This window comes from Crocodylus siamensis, chromosome 13, assembly GCF_052110815.1.
Source record: "Crocodylus siamensis isolate JL-2025a chromosome 13, ASM5211081v1, whole genome shotgun sequence".
Lineage (NCBI taxonomy): Eukaryota > Metazoa > Chordata > Crocodylia > Crocodylidae > Crocodylus > Crocodylus siamensis.
The window spans coordinates 15,569,194-15,587,558 of NC_143407.1; the positions used below are offsets into that span (position 1 = coordinate 15,569,194).

Genomic DNA, 18,365 nt, shown 5'->3' on the forward strand with positions numbered 1-18,365 from the left:
ACGGCCCCGGCAGGACCATGGGCCCTGTTCCTCCCCCTGCGGAGCGGCGCTGCTGGAGCTGCCGTGATGCTTCTGGCTCGGCCCGGCCCCTGGTACCTTCTTTCCACCCCCACTCCCGTGTGTGAGGTGCTTCGGCCCTGGCAGCCCTGGGCAGGAGTCTTTCTCCAGTGGGCCTGTCCGCCCGCCAGGGCTGGACACCGACATGTGCGAGGGACACAAAGGGGTCCTGAAAGTGGTAACTTGAATTATTATTATTACCGTTATCTCTGGCAAAGCGGGGGCCGATATTAGAGTTGGCTTGGGGCCACCAGGAGCCTAGGTACGTGCTGCCTGCAGCCACCCGCTGGGCCTTCGAGCGGAGGAGACAAGAGCTGCCCCTAGGCTGCTTGCAGAAGGAGCCTGAGGCGGGCAGAGCAACAAGGCAAGGCATGGCTTGAGGTGGTCATTGAGGGGCAGGGACAGGCCATGCTCCTCACCCTTCTAGGGGCCAAGTCAGCAGCAGTTACTCAGTCATTCTGCTCCTGCTCTTGTATTGTGTAGTGCCTCCAAGTCCTGACCCGACTGCAAGAGGCACTGCGCAAACATCCCATCAAAAGATGGTCTTTGCCCCAAGAGTTTAGGACATGGTACAAAATGGTGTTCTGAAATGGGGTGGAATTGATCCTGATCCTGGAAACACAAAATGTTGGTTTCCAAAGACATATTGGCACCCAATGCCTTCTTTTACTGGATAGCTTTTTGTAGCTATGGAGAAAGTTTTTTTTCTTCTGTAACTAGCTACAGGGAGCAATTCCGGTATATGCAGAATAACAGCCACACTGTTCATTTCACCTAGTCCTCTTAACTTCCTAAATGAAGGTAGATGTGAATGTGCTGCAAACAGAATCTAACAACAAACGTAAATATTTACAACTCCTCTTTTAATATTTCTGAAAACAGGTAGATGTGCTAGATACCTAAAGACTGGGGGGAAGCAGCTTCAATTCCAAGCGACTTGGAGTGCCTGAGGATCCTGTAATTGAGGCACCTACTAACTGTATGAGGGAGGTTCTTTAAAGGAGTTATTAATAGCAGGGGGATCTGGGAGTTGCACTAAGAAATAGCTGAAAGCTTGAGTGGTCTTGATGTTGAAAGAAAATATCAGTACAGGGAACAAAGGACTTTGAACATTCCTTCAGAAATGTGCTGAAGCATTATAAAGAGTAAATAAGTCACTGTTTTAATCATGAACGACTGGTGCCTCCCGAGACGGGGGGCACCATGGCAGCGAGCAGGGACCACCTGCAGCTGCCAACGTCAGTGTTGGCGAGTGCGGACTGTCCGCAGATGCAGCTGGTTACATTGGCAGCGAGTGGCAGGATGGGATGGGAAGGTGCAAGCGACGACCGCCTGCAGAAGCCAGAGGCCAATCTCAGGGGGGGCGTGTGCCCCCTCATACCTCCCCTACACATCACCTGTGGTTTTAATAAACTGTTCTAATGTAATCTTACACATTTAGCATTGCTGGAATTAAAAAAAAAGATTTTCCTATCTTGTTATTTTTGGACACAAGTGATGCAAATATTGTCTTGAAGTCATGGATTGAGGCAATGGAATAAAAAAAAAATTTTCCCTTTCTCTTTACGCTTTTTGGAGTCGTTAAAATAGTTTTACGTATAGAAGATACTGGTTCTATTTTGAATTCTGCAACTTTGCTTTAAGAGGATAAGAGGAAGCAGTGAAAGGAACTGTGTATAGTGATGTGGTAATAATGGAGGATACCAGAAGGTGGTAGTGTGACTTTTCTAAGGACTGTGCTTAGGAAAGGACATTAAGAGGAAAAAATGGACAGAAGGAGAGTGGAAAACTGTTCCAGTCCAAGCTCTGTAGCCTGGCTCTGAGATGTCCATAAAACCTGAAAAATGATATTTCTAATGCAGAATTCCTTTCCCATGTCAGTCTGACCTTTCTGGTCTGATCCACCTAGTTCTCTCATTTGGAAGTTGTGGAAATATTAGGTTAACAGTGGGTGCATCTACACAAGGCTCTATGTTGCTATTGGGATGAACTACATTGACATAGCTTGTTACTATGGTGATGTAGTGTCAGCAGGTATGAACCCTGATGCCCAAGTTACTCTGCCATAGCAATGGGTTACAGTGCAGTAGCATCAGAAACAATGTGTGCAGCTTTGGAGCTGCACAGTAATGTTGGTTATTGCACAGTCATTTAGTATGTGCTTAAGCAAGCACTAAATGATTGTGCGGTAACAACTGTGCAGTCCAACACACGTAGATGCACCCAGTAAGATTCAAGTTTTCCTAAAATGCTTCATGTCTTTTTCTCTGATAAATTAGGTACTGACTGGACCAAATGAAATGCAAGTGAACAAGCAGACCCACTTTAATATTCAGACTTTGAGGAAACTGCTCAGATTGGCCTCCAAAATCTATGGATTCCTTGACATACAGGGCACATTTACACATGCACTTCAATGTGCATTAGCCTATTTTAATGTGCTTTAAAGTGTCACTAAAAACCCGTGGGCTCCTATACATGTCCAGAGAGCCTTCTCCAACACGCTGAAATTCCAGTGCGTTGAAGCAGACTCGAATAAAAGAGTCTGCGAGCATGGAATTTAATGTACTCTAGTAGCCTCCAGCATCACCATGTATCAGCGTCCCCATGCTGAAAAATGGGGATGGGGCACTTTAAACTAAAGCTTGTTTGATGAGCTTTAGTTCAAAGTGCCCTACTGCCATTTTTCAGTGTGGGGATGCTGATACACATGTCACTGTGGGTGCTTTTAATTAGTACGGCTCTCAGAGCTGCACTAATGAAAGTGCCTCCCCCCTCCCAGAGCACATGTATAAATTCCCCATAGTAATTAGTTAAAGCACATTAAAATAAGTTATTGTGCATTAAGCATCACTAAAAAAACTGTGTTCTTTAGTTAATGCCTCACAATGGAGGTACACCATGAGGTTAATACCTAACAATGGAGGTATTAGATTCAATGCACGTTAACTTAAAGTGCATTAATGCACATGTAGACATGCCCACAGTGTCCCACATACCACGGCTGCAGTGGTCATAACCAGGAACATGACATGAGAAAGCGGAGACAGATCCAGTGGGGGTGGAGTAGAGCAGATGAACGAACACTCTTTTCCAATCAGAGGGTGGAAACAGCAGCCAGGGGTTTTTTGTAAGTTGCCAAAAAGTAAGAATCCCATCTTGTTATCTTGTCTCTCGGCACTCCCACCCTTCTCCTCCCTCCCCAGCAACACTTCCTCCCCCCCAACCTTCCTGTTCCCCTGCTCATCACTTGCTGTCCTCGGCTGATCCAGGAGTGGGAGGCTCCAGAGTTGCTCCAACCAGGAACAGCAGCAGCAGGTTCTTCTGCACTGCCCAGTCTCTGTGTGTGTTCCCTTCCTGCTCAGGAGCAAGTACAGAGTGGGGGAACCCATCTGCTGTCATCGCTGCTGTCCCCTGCTAAGCCTGGCTACAGCTGCACTGGAATTTTCCCCCACCCTCCCACATCCCTCCCAAACCACAAGCTGAGGAACAATCAGGAAGGAGGAACCTGTCTGCTGCTGCTGTTCCAAGCTGGAGTCAGGCAGGAGCAGCTCTTGAGACCCCCTTTCCCCTCCTGCTCCCAGATCAGTTGAGGACAGCAACAGTGACAGCACAGGGGCTGATGGGGGAGGAGGAGAATGGAAAGGGAAAGGAAGGGACATGCTGCTGAGGCCAAAGGGAAAAAGAGTGGGTGCCAGGAGCAGGGGGGATGGGATTCTTACCTTTCTGGGGACTTAGAAGTGTCTTAGATCCCATAGTGCATTCTGTGGTGTGGTCTGAACTGAATTTTGCTGGTGAAATATATAACATCCTCAAATAGAATTTCCTTATACTTCTCCTAACCTTCCTCTGTACACTGCTATATTATTTCTTTCTTGATGTTCAGAGTGGCTTAGAATGCATTGTTTATTTCATTACAGTGCCAATTGCTCCTAAATCATTAATTAAAATGTTAGCTAAAACAAAGCCCAGTACTACTCTTTAACATTTCTCACAAAACCCAGTCCTTCAGCTTGATTCTTGTTCTCTTCTGGCCTATTCAACTGTAAGAAAATGTGAGACATACTACTGTTTTATCAACCACTAATGTATGTTATGGATGCAGACTAGCACCATGACTGATTTCCAGACCCTTTTTGCATGGGATGAAGAGAGATAGACTATACTGCGGTCACTGCTATGATTGCGGTTTTTTTAGGCAGACATTCCTGAACTGGCTTTAAAACTAGCCAGCTCAGTCACCACTAGCAGTGTGATTGTGGTAAGACAGAGCTCAGTATGTGTTGCAAAACATACCAGAGTATCTAATCAACTTCCAAGGTAGAATTTTTAGCTTGCCCTGAAATCCATTCTACCATAGCTACACTGTTAGCCATACTTGATCTGACTCATGCAAATCTACATCAATTATGTCTATACAGGATCCTTAATGTCTCCAGGGGCTAAGTGGAGGACACAATGTGAAAACTTACACAGTTTAAAAGGAATGTACTATGCCTCTCCAGATCCTAGTCTCAGATGATAAGGAAGAAGTTGAGCATACAATCCCCTGCTTGAATTGCTCCTGGTACTCTGACTGCCTGGCAGATGGTACTTCAGGAGCACAACAGGTAAAATCCTAGTGGTACTGAAGTGAATGGCAAGATTTCAAAGGGCCAGGATTTTACATATTCCTTATGTAAGAGTGCAGGCTGGGGGTGAACTCCCAGCACATACTTCCTCAGCCCTTACACATTATTCTGCCAAGGAAGAGCAGCCAATATATAGTTCCATATACGTCAAATAAACATTTGTATTTTTGCATGCACACATAAGTTTCTCATTTATATTTAAGGGTACATGATTGTAAGGCCCTTTAATATACTGAGCACTTACAAGACAGCAGGTATACAGGGCATTGGGGTTATGCTAATACCTCAGTTTAACAATTATATAACTAAAAACTATGATAACATGCAACTAAAAATGTTCATTACAAACTTTGACAACCCTCCCTGAACATTTAGTAGTACAGGGAACATCTGCTTGATTCGTATCTGGTTGTGTATTTTCAGAGATAGATACTATTTTGTTTTGGAATTCCTAATCTGTTCAGCTTCAATTTTTTGAACATAGGATTGTATTTATTTTGCTTTGTATATCTGCAGTGTCCACAGCATACACTAATCAGGCAATCTTATTTGTATGCAATTCTTTAAACATGTAGTCATACATGTCTAACATACTCATATGAGTTTGGAAGGAGGGAGTTGTACGGGCTTTCAGATTAAACTGTGTATGTTTTCTTTAAAAGGAAGGGAGGCTGTGAAAGATTTCGAAGAATGGTTAAAGAAGTGTTATAGATTCATAGATATTAGGGTCAGAAAGGACCTCAGCAGATCATTGAGTCCAACCCCCTGCCCCAGGCAGGAAAGAGAATTGGGGTCAGATGACCCCAGCCAGGTGGTTGTCCAGTCTCCTCTTAAAGACCCCCAAGGTAGGGGAGAGCTTCATCTGCCTTGGAAGCCCACTCCAGATTCTGGCAACCCTTACCATAAAGAAGTTCTTCCTGATGTCTAACCTGAATCTGCTCTCAGTTAGTAGCCGTTATTTCTAGTTACTCCAAGGGGTGCCCTGGTAAACAGAGCATGTCCTATCCCCACCCTGATGAATATGTAGGATGGATTTGTTATGGATTGGGTTAAAACTTATTGAAATTGGGGAGAAGAGAGGAACCACCATCCTTCATTTAAGATGGTTTTAGAAAGCCATTAAGCTTCCTTATGGAACTGGATAGCTGAAAATATAGGAGCCTCCAACCAAACTACTGACACGTTACCATCCAAAGGTACATGTGAAGCCATTCAGAGATTTAGTCCTAAACCAAAAGTACATCAGGTCAGTCACCCAGGAGCATAAGGCCAAAGCAAAGACATGTGGTTGCTTGGGAATTTGAACTAGATAGGAGGGGCTGCTTTGAGTGTTGTTTAAACTAAGGCTATGTGAGACACCAAAGGAGACAGAGCAGGTATCAAGGAAATAACAGGCATGGCAAAAGAAACACTACTAGTGTGATCCTGAGTAAAGAGCTCTAAGAATGCTTTTGGGTTGATGCTAAAAAAGACTTAGAAGTGTGAACACAGTAGTTCTTGTTGTTAGATCCTCCATCGTTGGAAGAAGCAGGACTTCGTACATTCTTCCTAAGTGCACAGGGTTGCATCGAAAGAATAACTGATTCTACCCTCATCTTCTCCAAACAGAAACAACGCAGAGTACCCCCATTTTCAGTGACCATGAACAGTGAATAAAAGTAAACCAAACATTTATAAAAATGAAAACTTTTATAAGTGCCCTGCAAACTCCTAACATTCTTCTTCCATTTTATTATCAAAATAATCAAAGAGCAGGGATTAACATAATACTGGGTTCCAGCAACTCTTTCCTCCTGTGATGCAGAAGAAAACTATGTAATACAAGTAGCTGCTATGTATTTGCTGTCAGATCTTGACGCTTCTGATGGATCTGTCATAAAGATCTGCTGCTTTTTCCCCCAGTTTCAAAGGCCTAGCTGAAAGCTTATGTTTTTTGCATGTTTTCTCACTATATTGTCCCATTGCCTTTAAAAGGCTAAATGTTCAGTACTAAATTTGGTCATGAAGCTCTTCAAGATTCCCTGGAATGTCCTCAGGTTTCAAACTCCTCTGATACAGCGAACCCCGCCTCCTGCCTTGCCTGATTGGTTTTTCTCGGCCAGGCTGTGCAGCTGTTGAATTTCATTGGCCAGCTGTTGTATCAGCGAGTCCTCTATTTCTAACCGATATATGCTGGGGGCCAGTAAGTCAGAGCTCCTTAGATTTCACACTTCAGCACCTGCTGGCTGGAGGAAAGTAGCTTCTGTTCTCTCTAGACTCTGCTTTTTCAGACGCTGTCCTACAACTTCACCAGTTTTCCTCTACCCTTTGGCTTTACATACTGCTGCACTTGTATTTCCGTAGCAAATTGCCAAGATGTCTAGGGTAGCAAAGTACCGGAGGCAAGTCAGTGAAGATCCAGATATTGATAACTTATTGTCCACTCTGTCTCCAGAGGAGATGGAAGAACTGGAAAAAGAACTGGATACAGCTGATCCGGATGGGAGCATCCCTATTGGACTCAGGCAGAGAAACCAAACTGACAAACAGCCAACTGGCCTGTACAACAGAGAGGCAATGCTCAACTACTGTGAAAAGGAGACAAAGAAACTTATTCAGAGGGAACTGTCAGTGGACGTAAGTCACATCTGCCAACATGTGAGCTGTGACCAGGGACACTGAGAGAAAAAAAAGTGATACACCTTTGAATGCCAGTGGGCTGTTTCAGGGTGAAAAATGGGAAATAATAAATGTGGAAAAATAGAGCGTAAATAGAAGCAGCTGCCATGTAGGAAAATGAGCAGTAATGTTGCAAGGCTGCGTGCTGAGAGATTTAAATGAAAGATTTATTCAGGGATTGGCAGATGCTTTGAGAAGGAGACAGGGATTTTTTTTTCAAATCCAAACATTATTCATAAGTACCAAAGCTCTGGCTACATAGGGGATTTTATAGCTGTTTTCCTCTAATAGTCAAATATCCTTCTGTGGGTTTTTCCTGGGAGCAACTTTTGCAGCCAGAACATATCTCCCAGAAATAAGCTCAAGTTTTCACAGCATTAAAAACAGTTCACAATGATGTATTTCCTAATGTCTGTGTCTATTTTGTGATTTAGAGAATTCCATTGCCCCATTGATATTATTGTTGAAAAGTCAGAGAAAATGTGCTAGTCTCTGGAAATCAATATAAAGAATTGGTGTATAAGAAAGTAACAATAAGGCCTTTTGATTCTGGATGTTTACTGTAAACTAAAGGTCACTCTTCCATTAGGATATGGATTTAATTATGCAATTTTATCTTTGTTTCTCCTTTTCTATAGCTGGCAAGTCTTTTTAGTTTCTCTGAACTAGCACTGTAAATTTTTCTCTTTTAATGGTTTACTGTAAGCCCTGATTCTGTGGGTTTTTTGTTGTGTCCATCTTATTCACATCTTGCGTGTAGCTTCAATGTAGCCCATATACATTCTCTGCAGCATTTACTAACTCAAGTACAGAGCAATTTTTTTTATGCTTGAAGGTATGGAGAAATGCTACCTCATTGTGTTTGCAAGTTTTTCTGTAGCAAAGTGGACTAGTATCCAAAAGTATGGGACTCTTGAAACTTAGCTATCTGTATCTGCAAGTTTCTGTGTCCCAGGCCTGATGGCCATCTGCTGTAAAGGAGAATACTGAACAATATAAATAGTTTTAGTAAGCACAGTAGAGACTTAAGTGAATACCCGTTTTAACAGGTTATCCTTGCTTTGCTGAGTAATCAAGCCCCAGACTAACTAGTAAACTCTTTGAAATAGAAGTTATGGCTTCTTATGTGTTTGTACAGACTTGACCACAATAGAGCCCTGATCCTGCCTGAGGTCTCTGGGTGCTGCCAAAATGTTAAAAGGAAGGACAAGAAGATAATTGCAGGCATAGAGGCAACAAACAAGATAGTTTTGATTCCCAAGAGTTAAATGTTTCCCTTCCTCTCCACTCCAAATGCCTTGAATGTTTCTAGGAGTTTTATTCTTACCTTGGTATGGCCTGGCCGTCTTTCTTCAGCTAAGTGCTTCAAACCTTGTTAGACTCTACAACAACCTTTTTGGGATAGTCTATATAGGTCAATGGGCCTCTTAGCACTGCTATACTTCATTGTTTAGGTGCTACTGATATGAAGCACAGTTGACCTTGGCTCAGCACATCTAGGTTTGTTCTTATGTACCAACTGTCATATGATGTAAGGATGTGTTTCTTCCACCTCGACCAGGGTGAATTAAGAATATACTGTGACCGTAGAACAAATGATCTTAAGCACAGCTCAGTGACACTGAAGGCAGTATTCGCTAGTGCCATGTAGGTAACCCTAGCTCTCTGTCAGCATTCAAAAACTGACATTCAGAAAGCTAAATATCCAGACAGGGAAGGGAAATATTCTTTGGAATGGCACAGACTGTGGGAGTTTTGGGCTTCCTCAGTAGTATGGGGCACAGTCCTTTTCCTATGTTTCTTTGAGCACACATCCACCTACTTCCCTGACATTGCAGTGCCAGGGCATTGGTAGAGCCCTCCTTCCCTTGTTTTTAAACCTATGACAAAATATAAATTATTCTTGGTGTTTGGGGTATTGTTCCATGAAATTGTGGGTGAGGGATGATGTGGTGATTATGAAGCTGACCTGCAAACGTAGGTGCACCTTCCAGTCCTATGTTCCTGTATATCCTCAACGGTAACATGATAGGTTTCAAAACTGGAAAAATTAGAAAACTAGAAAATTTGTTACTTTCAAACATAAAGTTTAGCCTTAGTAAAAAGCAAGTGACACAGACCTATTCCAGTGTTTGAGCATGTGTTGTGGAGGAAGGATTTTATGGTGGGATGGGCAAGATCCTTTGACTGCTTTGGGAATTCATTTTTCAGAGTAGAGATGTCCTGTAAGGCAGGTTCTGAAAGAGAATAGCGAGGTGCTTCTCTGTGGTACGAAGAATGGGGCTTAAATGTAGGCTTTTGAGGAGAGTGCTGCTTTCTCTCGCTCTTTGCCCTTTGGTAGCTTCAGGATATGGAAGACAAAGCATATTGGCTAGTGGTTAAGCTCCTGGCAAAACTAGCTCAGATAGATTTTCTTGCAGTAATTAGATATTTGCAGAGCTAACTCTTCTTCTGTTTCAATCCCTGGAGGGAAAGAAAAAATATCCTCTGTACTCCTTCCTTCTTCTTGGCATTGTTAGAAATTGAGGATTAGCACTGGTAAAATGCCAGTGCCCAACACTAGAAGTTCAGTCAGTGCCAGCACTTTAATTGTGCCTTCTGCTCTGTTGTGGGGCACATATATTAGATGCTGAACATAATTGCAACTTTCTCATTGGCCCTCAGGTTTGTCAGTTAAAGAACAGGTCACTTTCCCTTTCTGTGTATAAGCTATCATGTATATCAAGGTTGTCTAAGATGTCACACAGAGCATATTTGCATATTATGTCTGGAAAAGGGTGTAAAGTCACTTAGCTTTCAGTTTTGTGCCTTACAAGTCTGTCTGTATTCACCCTCAGTATATGTCCTGCCCCATGTTTCTGATTAAATACATCAAGCAAAAAAATTGCAGGCAAGAAACAGAATTGTAAGCATGGGTGGGACAGACAGGCATAAGGATCAGCAAGAAAGGGATGTAAGATTTCTTCTGGAGGTCATAGCCATACAAAGTTTGTTAAGATTTTATCATGTATGGGGGATGAGTTTTCAAGGACAGGAAATGAGAGACAAGTTTTCCTTCTTTAAACTAGAGCGTGTGTCAGGATCAGAAATGCTGTACAAAAGGACCAAGAATATAAATACCCAGGGAATTTCTTTTCTAGCTTCATGTTAAAACCTCAGTCTGCATCATATTACTGCTAATCAGCTAATTTTGCAACAGCATACAAACTGTGAATCTCTTGACAGATATTACAGAGCTCATATAAACTCTACAAAGCTTGCCTGCTTTTGTTTAACATTCCAGTGCCTTTAATCAGGATTACTGAAGGAAGGAGCCTGTTCCCTCTTTGCCTGGGCAGGGACTATGATTCTGACATTATCTTAAATATGAGCCTTTTATAGAGATACTAACCCAGCTGCTTGATCTAAAATGAGATCTGCCAGCTGTGTGTAGTCTGTGGACATATTGTATTCTGCTTTTCTGCCTCTCACCTCTGCATACTCCGCTCTGAGCTGGCAGGTATTACCTTGTATAAGAACCTACTCGGTGACCACTGTATTCCATCTCTGTTGCAGCCCTTATTTGGGAAGAACTAGCCACTTCCCCTGGATCTGCTGAAGTACAGAAAAGCATATATGGTATTCTAAGGAAATGTTTCAGTCCTGCCAATCCAGGAAGCATCTCTAGTACTGATTTTTATTTTCTGAGGAGATTTTTAGGACTAGCTTGAGACACCCAACTCCCTGCTAAATCTTGGAGGAGTAAGTATATTTAGAAGTATTTTAACTACATAATAATATGTCTTCCCTCTCTGTGATGAAAAGGGCAAACTTGGGTAACCATGAAGCTGTTTATAAACAACCCAAAATAGAAATGAGCTTCTTCACAGCTCCTCTGCACTGGGAAGCCAAATCCATATCTTGGTTATGCACTAATTAACTTTTGTTTCCTGTTGCTAGTGAGTGAAAGTATTCCCCAGTTCAGTCTTTAGCCTTAGGACTAATGCACTTTAAAGCCACTTAAGAGGACCTCAGACCTGAACAGAGATCCATCACTATGTTGGAAGGGGTGGGAGGTGGAGGAGGGGCTGGGGCCTTTAGTGAAATGAATACTGTCTAAGAGAAATTTAGGTCACAGCCCACAAGTAGTTACATAGGGAGCGGATTTCTGATAGCAGATGAGTCTTTAATCTAGCAGACAATCTTAACAAGGTACAGTACCTGGAAGCAGATGCTGAAAAAGTCAGGCTACAGATAAGGTGCAAATTTGTAAGAGTTAGAGCAATTAACGACTGGAATGAGTTACCCACGGGGCATGTCTACACAAGATGCTTTACTGCACAGTAGCCTAATCTAATTAGACTAATCAGTAAAGCTTCACTATACAAGCATGTGCTGAGCTACTTCGCAGCAAAATAGGCTAATGTGAAGTAAATCTGTCACCCGTATTTACATGATAAGGACCCAGTCCCCACATGGCAGGGAGAGACATCCCCAGCTGGAGAGGACAGCCATGTGGGGATTGGGACTCTCCAAATCCCTACATGGCTGCCAAACAGTTTTCTTGCTGATCGTTCCTGATGAGCAGGGATGCCCCTCCTGGCCACATGGGGATTGGGTTGAATCCCCACACAGCTGGGATGCCAGGACAGCTCTTCCTTCTCCACATGAGGGTTGGGACCAGCCCGGTGCTCTCTGTCAGCCCCAGGGCTGGCACCCAAGAGACCCTGGAGCTCCCCCTGGCTGCTGCAGCAGGGCCAAGCATGACAGGGGCAGAAACAGCCCTGATCTCAAGTGCTCTGGCTGGGAGGAAATTTGCTTCCAAGCCAGTACATGTGTACACCCTGTCCAGGGAACAGTTTACTGCACCTCATTTTAGTGCGCAGTAACCTTACTGTGCATTAATAGTGCATGTAGACATGTCTAGGGAGGTTGTGGATTATCCTTCACTTGAAATCCATATATCAAGATGTGGATGCGTGTGGGTGCTTGTACACACAACAGGGGTTTAGTTTCAATTTAGTTCCCCCTAAATTGAAATGGTGGGTTTTTAAATGTTGCAGTTAAAACCCACCAATTAAAAACTCACCGTTTCAATCTAGGAATGATGTCACGTGGCATCACAGTGTGTTATGGCTCCCCTCCTCCCCCGGTCAGTTCACCTGCCTTTCCCTTCCTCTCCCCCCATTCCAGCTCCACCAGAAGAAAAAAAAAAGTGGTAAGGGTCCCAATTCTTTTCTTTTTTTTCCCCCCAGAGCCTGCCTGCCTCTCCCGTGGCAGGGGGGAAGGGGTGAGCTGCTGGTGGGCTGAGTAGTCTCTGAGCTGTGGGGGACCCTGGTCCTTCCCTCTGTGGCAGCAGCACCCCCCATGTGGCAATCCACTAGCATCTGGCCTGGGTGGTCCTGGGGGGTGCTGCCACCATGGAGGGAAGCACTAGGCCCTGCACAGCTCAGGGGCTGTGCGACCTGGCAGCAGCTTGTGCAGGCAGACTCCACTGGGGGGGAGGAAAAAGTGGTGAGAAGCCTGACCTTTTTTTTTCCTTCCCGGAGCCTGCCTGAGCTGCGCAGGGCCCAGTGCTTCCCTCCAAACTAAAATACCTGGGATGGGTTTTACCTTACTATGTAACAAAGTAATTTAAAGAGAAATATGCCGCCTAATGTGTACATCGTCATGAAATTAAAGCAGAATATGCTGCCAAACGTGTAAATAACAACATCGTTACAGTGGTGCAAAAGGGCAGTTAAGTCACTTTAAAGGCTAGTTTTGTTGCATGTACAAGCACCCTGTGTGTGCATGTGCATATGGGCTTGTGTTTTGTTTTTTATTTAGATCAGTGGGGCCAACATTTTTGGCAGGCGTGCCACAAATTAGCCCCACATCCCCTTCCTCTACCCAGTCTGCTGCTCTACTTTCTGCTCCCTGACCTAACTGCAGGTGTTTTTCTCTGTCACCTCCCCAATCTGCCACCTGCCATACATGGAAGTGGCCCATGCCACAGGTTTGCCACCCCTGAGTTACCTGAACCAGAAGATATGGATTTGATACAGAAACACCGTACAAAAATTCTGTGGTTGATAGCTAGATTGTTATGAGGAAGGTAGTTCTTAGAGATAATATATTTATTGAGGTCTCTAGTTTTAAGGAACAAGGGGGCAGATTTAGGTTTGTAAACTAGGTAGCTAAATAGGACTTAGGAAGAATATAGGCACCTACATCACAAAAAGCAGTCCAGAATAACCCTGCTTCAGCAGCCACAAAATTCATGAGATTTCTAAATTCATTTGATATCTACAGTTTGGATGGTAGGCATGCATAGGTTCTTAAATGTAGACTTTCATGCAGGTCCCAAAGCACGGCAGTCTGAGTGGTAAGCCACCTAGTTTCTCTCTCAAGTCTTTTGTAATCCAGGAGAGAGGTGGAAAGGTTTCCTAAACTCCACCCAAATCCTCAGATAGGCCCAATTCATTATGGCTGTCTTGCATAAAATGCACAAACTGTTCCGAGAGCAGGAGGTCTTAAGACTCATGCCTCCTGCCTTGTGGGCAAGTGGCATAGCTTCTGCTTGCTTTTTCTCTTTTTAGTCCTAAAATGCTTGCACTTGTGGTTGCTCAGTGGCCTAGTTTCAATAGGAGGGGTGGAGAGGCCCTCACAGCAATGTTGAAGCCTGGTACTTAGAGCTCTTTCTTTGAAGTAAGAAATGCAGTTTGAACTCCTTCAGGCTGAGGGAGGGAGGCCTAGGGCCTAAGTCTCACACTTCCTGCCCAAGTATTCTAACCAGATGACTGTTATACAAGCCATGGGTGGTAGCAATGGCACCAGCACAACCATGGGCTTTATCTTTCAAGTGTGATCCCTGCTCCGTTGCATGTTGACCATTGGAAGAGTAGTCTGGGCTCTGGACTCGGAGCGGATGGAATTGTCTAAAATGGGGCCCTGAATTAGATGCCAAAGCTCTGAAGAGAAGTGGGACTTCAGACACCATTGCAGTTAATGTTTCCCACGGCTATCTCAAGTCAGCCCCTTCTTTTGTTGTCCAGGCTCTCTCGATCATGTTTGAGGGCATCCAGCTCTCCCCCTTGACTGTATAAGAAGCCTAAGTACCTAGCCCTTTCTGAGGCCAGTTTTAGGTGCTGTGATAGCACTTTGGAAGCACCTAAGTGGTCAACCTTTCTGGGAGAAAAGAGTTGTACCACTGGTTCTGTTTAATGCTTTACCATCTTCCTTTCTCCCTGTTTTAATTTATGTTTTGTAGAAAACTACAGATTATTTGAGGGAAACTTCTAAGTTCCTCTGTAGAAAGGAGAGTGTATATTTGACACTGTGATACACAATGTACACATACACACAAACTTTTTTTATAATCCTTTATTTTTATATTTCCTCGTGGTGTTTGGTTTATTAAAGATTGCTTTTCCTTGATGCTCACATAACACTCCTGTGCTGAGATATTTTGGTCAGTTAGGATGGGGGTGGGTAATATATGGCCTGTGGGCCAGATCCAGCCCTCTGAGGGACTTTGTCCAGCCCATGGTGGTTCTCTTGGTCCTGCCTGGCTCAGGCATCATCCGGCGCATGGCCTGTCCTGCCACCCTCAGTCACACAGCGGGGCTGGGGTATCTCCATGGCTGGACTCCATTTCTCGGCAGCACTGGTAGTGGTGGCTCCTTCTGGCTACTGCTGCTGCTGGCCCCAGCTCCATGGAGATCAATCAGGACCTGCATGGGCAGGGCCCAAGGGCCAGGCTGAGTGTATGATCCCAGTCCTGGTCCTGGCCTGCCCCTCATGGGGAGTCAAGGTCCCTGCAGCAGCTGCTCTGGACCCACCTGCCCTGGCCACAGCAGCAGCAGCAGGAAGAAGTGGGACCTGGAGCCCATGCCACTGCCACCAGCGCCCATGCCAGCTCCCTGCCCACCCACAGCCCCAACCTGCATAGGGAGGTTTGGCAAGCTGTTGCATGGGGGGGAGGCTGCTGACCTGGCCCATGACAGCTCCCCAAAACTCCCTCTGTAGCCTACCTGCCAAATCCCCAAATCCCATGCACAATAGATTGGAGCTGGGCTGAGCCCTCTTTCCCCCCGTAGGACTGAGCCACACCCATTCTCCCCCTCGCAGCTGTATCAGGACTGAGCCATACCCCAGCGGTGGCAGGATTGGGACTGAGTCACATTCCCTTTCCCCTGTTTCCTCGCCACGGGGCTAAATCAAGCCCCCTTCTCCTACAGGCCTGGGTTGAGTCTGGGCTGCCCTCTGTCTCGCTCCACGGAGCCAGATAGGGTTTACCACGTGGCCACTAGATTGAGACCACTGACTGCACCCAGCTCATCTGGCCCGCCAGGCAAGAAGTTTGAGTACTAGGGGTCTAGACAAATCTGCCTGAGGATTGTCCTGTACTTCACAGCAGTATAGTTTTTTTGTTAGATACATAACACCCATCGAAGGGTAGAATGCTATCCTTTAGCACAATGCTTCTTTGTCAAAGACATTGGATCTTGGATCTAGTTTACATTCCCCAAATGCAACATATTTAAAGGATTCAGTTTTCAGAGCAAGGCAAGTAAATGTAGAACAATGAAAACCTCGGATATGTTGTCGCACAAATGTAAGAGTGGCTGCAGAATCATTTGCATTCTGTGTAAAGTGAACCAAGGAGGTCATTGTGAGAGAAGCACATATGTATGGAGACTCCTGAGGACTATAGTCTGCAGACTGTCCAGTGTCGCCAACGTTATATATTTGAGCAATCCCAAAAAATCCTTTCTGGTACTGTCTAAATCAGTGGTTCCCAACCTTTTATTGCCGCGACCCAATGCTGGGAGTGGAGTGCAGGGGCAGGGGAGCAGCTTGTACTTTGTGTGTGGCGCCGCTGGCATTGCCCCCGTGACCCTCATTTGGATTGCGACCCGAGGTTGGGAACCGCTGTTCTAAATTGTGACTGGAAAGTACTTGCATAAGGCACAGTACTTAATCCATTGTTTGTTTGTAACATATTTCAGAGAAGATACCACTAATGTCTAAATCCACTACAATCTAACTCTTGGTAGAAGCAGTGGCAGTCATAGATAATTCTTGAATTTCATGTTCATATTGCTTAGATTGCCATCTTTTCTTGAGGATGTTTATAAAAAACACACGCCAGACTTGAGTAGCTGGGACAGGCTCAAGGGAAATCATAAAAAGAGAAGAAAAAAATGTTGTATCATCTTTTAAACATCTTAATAATTTTGTGACTAACAGAGTTGCATTTAAACTTTGCTCCTTTGTTTACAAGACTTTTCTGTGCAATTTGCCAAGCCTGTTCCCTTGTTTCAGCTGAGAACTCAGTGGAAGGACCATTCCAGATTTCCAGCTGGAAATTTCCAGCCGCTCTCAGCGTCTTCTCTTTTAAACCATGTTTTGAACATTTTCAGGATCATATGTAACGTTGCTGGAGTTCATTTTTCATGAAAATCCTGTTGTTTCTGGCTAGCCCCTGATCTGGAAAGTAGTTAGGATGTAACAATGACACTGGGCACTAGCCTCTCCGGAGATGTATGGTTCACATTCTTTCTGTTACTTGTGAGTCCAAGGAGCTGAAGTGGAGAGGGGCAACAAACACATATCATCCAAATATATACGGGGCTCTGAAAAGTGAATGCAGGCTGAGGTGGCACTAACCTCTGTCTGCCCACAGTGGGGAAATATTCCAAGGGCAGGCCATGACCACTCTCATCCCCAGAGCCCACTTTTTTCTTTTTAAAATAACTTTAACAAAATAGTAACAGGAAGCCTTTGGGAAAACATTTTCTAACAATCTGGAATAGAACATCCAGCCTATTCCCACTCCCTTCCTCTATTAGCTATAATGAAAGGGAATGAAATTCTCTCCAGCTTTTAGCATAGAGAACAGATATGATATTGGAAGCAGCAATTAATTGTAGGAATAGGGAAAGGAAAAACTTTCAAAATTTGCAGGTACAATATCTACCTGCCTGCAGTACCTGTTTATGTCTTTAGATCTGTTGGAAAACACAGGTACTTTGCACTGTATGGATCAAGTCTTTTTTTTTTTCTGATAAGTTATATAAAGGGGAAAGGACGTATTTCAGTTTCTGTCACTATATCTCTTGATTAACAAATAAAGGAAAAAAAACACGTTTGAATGTAAGAAGTTGTTCATAACTGCAGCTCACCGGGAACAAAGATGTGCCTTTGGCCAGTTTTGCACATACATTGAAGTTATAAGGAGCAGGCACATATGTACTTTCTGAAGACCGTTGCAGAGCCAACATACAGAGGTCTCTGGCTGGAATACAGTCCTTTTGCTCCTTCTGTCCTCTGTTTTTCAGTCTAAAATAAAAACTGTTTTTGACTGAGATTAAATATTTGCCTTTTTTTTGTTTGGAAATGCACCAAGCATCACAATGAGCTTTCAGAAACAAACAAACCAGTTGCTGAATTAAAAAGGAAAACAAAAAAATTCCAGTGGTGGCAATCTGAAAGGTTTTCAGTTTAATGAAAATTAGAAACAATTGGGATGATATGGAAAAAAATGCATTACATTTTAGATGAATAGTATAAAGGACAATGGTAAAAAAAAAACAAACCACTTTACTTTCTAATACTGTTGGGAGAAGTGATATTTGCAGGGTTTACAAGAACTGGGTGAGCTACAGGATAAAGATTTGTCATAGATTCTTTTTTTTAGGATTTACACCAGACTGTCTAACTGAAAGATTACATTCCATCAAAGGGCACAATGGAAAGGGGAAAATGCTCTAAATTTCTAACCAATCTAAAAACAAAATCTTCATTCTGGGCTTACTTCATTCTGAATGCAGGGAAATGCACATAAACATTGTATTATTTAACTTATATGAACTGAGCTGCCACTAAGGAGGAATGGGCCATTTATTATCTATTTATGGTTAAGTGGTGTGTTGACTTTTGGAGGAACTGAACTCTGAAGATTTATATATCACTTTTTTTTTCTCAGCATTATGCTATCATTTGTATGTTAAAATGGCCTCTCTGACTCAAGTCCCAGCAGGGCAGTCAGACTGA

General features: G+C 43.8%; 1 protein-coding gene across 6 annotated transcripts in view; it reads left to right on the plus strand.

Moving 5' to 3' along the window:
- The first annotated feature begins 2 nt into the window (after positions 1-2).
- LMOD1 (leiomodin 1) overlaps positions 3-18,365 on the plus strand; it is a 43,918-nt gene continuing 25,555 nt past the window's right edge. The window contains exons 1-2 of one of the 6 annotated variants that reach the window (XM_090025755.1): positions 3-235; positions 7,123-7,304. In XM_090025755.1, coding sequence (XP_089881881.1) covers positions 67-235; positions 7,123-7,304 — 351 coding nt within the window. In that variant the 5' untranslated portion in view covers positions 3-66. Of the gene's footprint in view, positions 236-4,478; positions 4,668-5,338; positions 7,305-18,365 lie in introns of those variants that run through there. The other 5 variants (XM_090025758.1, XM_090025759.1, XM_090025757.1 and 2 more) reach the window with 5 other exon arrangements.